Source organism: Nicotiana tabacum, chromosome 4 (assembly GCF_000715075.1).
Source record: "Nicotiana tabacum cultivar K326 chromosome 4, ASM71507v2, whole genome shotgun sequence".
Lineage (NCBI taxonomy): Eukaryota > Viridiplantae > Streptophyta > Magnoliopsida > Solanales > Solanaceae > Nicotiana > Nicotiana tabacum.
The window spans coordinates 40,277,791-40,283,753 of record NC_134083.1 but is presented as its reverse complement, the minus strand read 5'-3'; the positions used below and the strand labels follow the sequence as shown (position 1 = coordinate 40,283,753).

At 31.3% G+C, this 5,963-nt stretch overlaps 1 protein-coding gene across 1 annotated transcript; it reads left to right on the top strand.

Annotated features, from left to right (window-relative positions):
* Nucleotides 1-982: 982 nt before the first annotated feature.
* On the top strand, nt 983-2,266 carry LOC107817200 (photosystem II reaction center proteins PsbY, chloroplastic). The gene has a single exon (XM_016642987.2). It carries the CDS (start codon nt 1,596-1,598, stop codon nt 2,184-2,186), a length of 591 nt encoding a protein of 196 aa, XP_016498473.1. The 5' UTR covers nt 983-1,595; the 3' UTR covers nt 2,187-2,266.
* Nucleotides 2,267-5,963: the final 3,697 nt, after the last annotated feature.

Genomic DNA, 5,963 nt, shown 5'->3' with positions numbered 1-5,963 from the left:
ATGTGATAGTATAGTATCTATAAAAATCCAAAGGAACACAATAAATGCAGAATGCCCTACTAAATATTGCAAAGCGTTTCATACTAATCAGCTTATGAATTTTTTTTCCCATTTCGCATATCAATCCCAAAATATTGAAGGTTTTAATTTAAACAAGTTATTTATCATATGTTTGTGCACATCAATTAATGTTCCTAGCCGATGTAAAATTGTACAGCCGAAGACAGATGGAGAAGCTTCCAGGAATCTCACATGCAAAAGCAAGAATCCCAGATTCATAATAAGTCATACTATAGTTCTTCATCGTCTATTAATGGCACTAGTATTCGCACCTGAATTTTCGTTTGAAGGTTGATTAAAGTTGTAGAATAAAGCAAACACTACTTGTAACACAAATTAGACCAACAAGTCTGAAAGGTGCCAAATAGAGCAAGTGTAAAGCATATCATCACCTTTACTGCAAGTTAGATATGCAAAGGCTGGTCCTTAAAAACTGCCAACCAAAGTCAAGGAAACCAAGTTTTTGCACTAATGTAAATAAGAAACAAGAACATTCATGAACTAAATCTTTATAAATCATTGTTGAAAAGAACTCACCAATAGGACACGAGAGGGAATTTAGTACTATCATTCCACCAGGATACGTAAGAACCCGTTTGGACATAAGAAATTTTCACTTTTTTTCGAAATCAACATTTGTTCATAAAATTTTTAATTTTCACTTCAAGATGCATTTTGTAAATTTTCTTTCAAATCATCCACAAAACTTCAAAAACAATCCAAAATTATATTCATGTCCAAACACAACTCTAAATTTCAAATACCATTTTCATTTGAAAAATATTTTCCCCCTATTTTGGAATTTTACAATTCTTATGTCCAAACGCCCACTTAGGTCACAAATCCAAAACAGAGGTGAAGAATGATAACTTTACCAGCTAAACTTTACTAAACTTTCTGATAACAGGATACTCAGTTTTTTTTGAAGATAAGCAGATTACTTGTAGGGATAGTTTATAGTTCTTCAAACTAATTAAGAATGAATGTTCAAAATTATTTAATATGAAGTGACACAATTGTACTTAATAAAACTATGTCATGAAGAACAATAGAGTTATCCCCTCATTCCCTATCAAAAGAATGAGAAATTATATTTTGAGTGAGACTCAACTAATAAAACTTGTATTAGGCACCTCCAATTATTCTGGCACTTAGGTATTTTCCTTTTAATTCTGCCATGTGGGACCCACTTTTCCACTTGTCTAATAACTAACAAGTTTTGTTGGTTGAGTCTCATCCAAAATATAATTTCTCCAAAAGGATTTAATAAGTCTCTAGCTATTGTTGCTGGAAAAGAAGTGAACAGGAAGTGATAAGAAACCATCGGTGTGTTGTCAAATATGAGGTCCATATTGCCCGAATCACAATCTCTAGATAAGAGACCAATCTAAAATGCCACACTCCTATTGGACATCTCATTTTTATCACTTGACTCTTCTTCTTTCTATATTCCACATTTCTCACTTCAATAATAGCAAACAAAAACAAACCAAATTGTAAGTTCAAAGCCAGAAATCCCTAACAGCAACAAAGAAATGGCAGCCACCATAGGAACCATGGCTATGCTCAATGTCAAATGCTTTACCAAAGCATCTATTAACAACTCTTCAAAGCCCAAACCCATCTCTCTTCTCTCCCTTCAAAACCTCCCAAAAGGTCTCTTGACTTCCAAAACATCTGAAAACACCTCAAACTTATCAAGTTCCCTCACTGGAACAGCAATTGCAGGTACCATTTTCTCAACCCTGAGCTCATGCGACAGCGCTTTTGCAGCGCAACAAATTGCTGACATAGCAGAGGGAGACAACAGGGGTTTAGCACTTTTACTTCCTTTAATTCCTGCTATAGCATGGGTTCTTTACAACATTCTTCAACCAGCCCTGAACCAAATCAACAGAATGAGGAATCAAGGAGTTATTATTGGTCTTGGTCTTACTGGTTTAGCAGCATCAGGTTTTTTCAACACTCCTGAGGCTTCAGCTGCTAGTGAAATTGCTATGATTGCAGATGCAACAAGTGACAACAGAGGACAACTTTTGCTGATTGTTGTGACTCCTGCTTTGCTTTGGGTTGCTTACAATATTCTACAGCCAGCTTTGAATCAGATCAACAGGATGAGACAGTGAGGATCATGTTTTGTAAAAGTGTGCAGTTGTATTTGGACAATATTACTTATATAAAATTGCACCTTTTTGACTTTTATCAATCAACTTGTCCTTAAAAAAAACCATTTTGTTTTATGGATAACTTTCTTTCAAACTTATTTAGTAGGATTGAATAAAATTGTGTATTATTTGTAATCAAAAGATTGTTCTCAACTTATATATATATATATATATATATATATATATATATATATATATATATATATATATATATATATATATGAAGTCACTATTTACTTGATCTGTTGTCTGTATATAGGTATGACATTAATCAAAATCAGGGGACCAAGATTTTAGGATTAAGGGCTTATTATTGATAGAGTAAGGTCCGGAGACAAATACTTCATATCATATCAGCCTTAGATTGGAATTTAACCACATAATTCCCTTCATTATGTAGGAATATCTCAGGCTCAGTAATATTAAACCATGTTTGATTAACATATCTCACCATGTAATTGTACCATGGAGCGTCACAAATGATGTACACAATCAAAGCACTGCTCCATTTCTCACTTCAGCTTTTTTCGATTGGACAATAATTTTATCGTTAATTATTTCTGGGGGAACATACGAGAGATTAATACCAATTTAAGCATATCAATTTCTAACAAATAGATTTACCTGTATTCACTGGAGGCTCTTTTTCCTCTTCAACAATTACTGGATCTGGCAGAGTCGTAGTCACACTCTGCTATTCTCCTTGCTGTGTTGCACTTAGATTCAGCAATTTTGTAGCAGCAGATAAACTCGAAGAAGCCCCAATTTCTTTCGAGCTAGGTTGAACTATAGCATCAGCATGTGGTGGAGTAACCATCAATTGTTCTTGATTTTGCACCGTCGGTATAAAATTTCCATCTGAGCTTCCAAAAACAGCAGTGGGTTGCGTCTGTGTTCTTCCTCGTCCTCGCATACTCCATTAGTTTTGATTTTATTTCCAAACTATACCATATTTTCTTTTTGATGCTCAAATTTATTATTGTTTCTGAATATATTTGCATTCCGAACTTCTATGGCTGTTAATGGCAAATTCTGTATGAGAGAGAAACGGGAGAATTTTTTAAAAGTAGAAACGTGTATAGGTCGAAGTGAATCAAGAGATAAGTTAGCAACCTAACGTGATTTGTGGGATTTGAAACTGTAGTATGCTAATCACGATAGTATTTGCGGTAGAGTACTTTCTGCACATAATTGTATATACTTAGGACCGTTTGCCTTGAGTTTTGCCAAAATAAATTTGAGATTTATTTGACAAATATATATTTGGTCATAAATTTTATTTATATTTTGGTAAAATCCCAAATTCAAAATTCAAAATTCCAAAATCATCTCAATTGCTAATTTTGGGTCAAAACATGACCGTTACATTTTTAATTTTTTTAAAATATTACCCCAAACTTTTATAATTTATAAAAGAGCCCACATTTATTACGACCAACTAATTATTTGATGAATATGCTCCCTTATTAGCTCAATCCTTTGTGCATCTTACTTTTGCTTCTAATTTGTAGGCTAAATGGCTTTCTGAACACTCATATCAGTTAACTTTTTCTTCTTAATTAAGAGCCGTAATTCTCTAATGGGATTTCACTGTAATTAATGATTTATATAGTTCATTATAAAAATAATAATTTTGTACCAAACTTATTTATGTACAGGGTTATGGTTTGTGATAATGATACTATTTGGTATTTGTAATAGTTTTTAGAATTTGTGGGTATAAGTCATGTTTCATATTTTTTTTAAATAAAAAGTAAAATATGTTTTGAAAAATCATGTCCAAATACATTTTCATCTTCAAAACAAACTTCATCCATATCAAATTTTTTAAAATAAATTTGAAAATTTATGACCAAACGCTAGCGTAGCAAACCGGAATAGCACACATGAGGTCAATATGGCTGCTTAGCTGAGGGTATTTCAGTACTTTAATGAAAACTGAGCAACATGATTGGCCGAAAAGTAAATGTACTGTAGCTGCTACATAAAGTTTTCAACCTTTGACGAAACTACCCTCGCTTATCTCATCAACCATCAACCCAGCCGTTGTACCACTTTTTGAAGTTCCATTTTTGCCCCTCTTTCTATTCTTTGTTACATAGTTGCATGTATGTATTTTGGTAATTATGGCAAAGTCTGAGCACAGTTTATATTCCGAAAAGCAATAGATATGGTGTCAGAGAGACACCTGACATATTTTCTCTCTTTCCCACAATCTCTATAATTCTACTTTTTGACGGAGCAGCGTATTCTTCTTAGTTTTATCTTTCTAAAATTGCAGGAATACTCTACCCAAGAATTCAAGTTTTTTTTATTTTAATTTTAAATGGGACATGCAATCTCTTTATATATACCTCTACTTTAAATAAATAAAAGAAGAGACAAGATTTTATAACAAATTATATAATAATGCTATGCACAGTTGAACCCATAGGAAGGCTAAAATCTATCTACACAAAAACTAAAGACTAAATCTATCTCTACATATTAAAATAGAAAAGACTCAATTTTAAAGGAACTTAGAGTTGCAAATTGATTTCCATTTGTTTAAAATGAAAATTTATTTTTAAAAACATAATTTTTAATTCAATGTAAAGTTACGATCAGCCGTAATAGTTCAAAGATTATTTTTTTTAATTCTAAATTAACTCACTTGTGAAAAAATACTGCGTTTGTTGTTGTTGTTGTTATTGTTATTGTATAGTTTATTTCACGATACAACAATAATTGTAGCATATAATATTTTTTCTTGCATACGAAATATCTGTTATTACAAATAGTGGGCTATCTAATATTTGATCTTTATATAAAAAAAAATCAAACATATGCTAGAGGTCACATTAGAGTTTAAGAAAATTATCAAAAATTGCATTCTAAATATTACATTAAAATAAAGGAATTTTTATTCTGCATTTGCAAATTAAATAAAAGAGAAGTATATTCTACAACTCTGAGGTACATTAGATAGTTTAATTCTACTACTACAACCATGCATTGCAGCTCCTAAATATATTTAAGCAGAAAAAAATAGAAATATAATAGAAAAACAAATTAAACTAAAATTCCAAAATACCATAAAAATGAAAATGAATAAAAATGAGTCATGCACCTTTTCAACTATTGAATATTGTTAATATTATTTTGTGTAACATTGAAATTTTTAATACTTGATGATTACTCTTTAATCTTTTGCTATTTAAAATTTGATCATCTACCCAACCGATTAAACTAAATATAGCCGGTGGATGTGCATATATATAATAGTGTATATCTATTTATACCGACAAAAAAAGTAAATTGTGAATCCAATCGGCTAGTTATGTAGGGATTTAGAAAAAGACATCGATATGCAATATAGTGCTTGGGTAATATAAAATTAATATAATATATTATATTCATTGAATTATCTAAGCATGACAAACAAAATAAATATTATATAATCATCTAACCTAATGTCTGACTAATTAATTGTTTCATTCAAAAGGTCCGTGGTTATGAAATGGTGAGCAGATGTTATAGATAGCAGCAAGTGGGTATGAACTTCAAATGCTCAAGCGGGACACATATGAAATATGCTTAATTTGGACTAAGCTTTGCTTCAATTAAATTAACGTGAAAAATTATAAGATGGGAGGGAAATAGGCAGAGATCGCCCTTTTCTTAAATCAAATAAGCGAAACTTTGCGCAAAGTAATTAGGTAAAGCATATAGATTTGCCAAATAAAAAATATGGTAAAT

What these genes read in the sequence shown, in the direction of transcription:
- LOC107817200 (XM_016642987.2), top strand. Translation starts at nt 1,596, where the DNA reads ATGGCAGCCACCATAGGAACCATGGCTATGCTCAATGTCAAATGCTTT.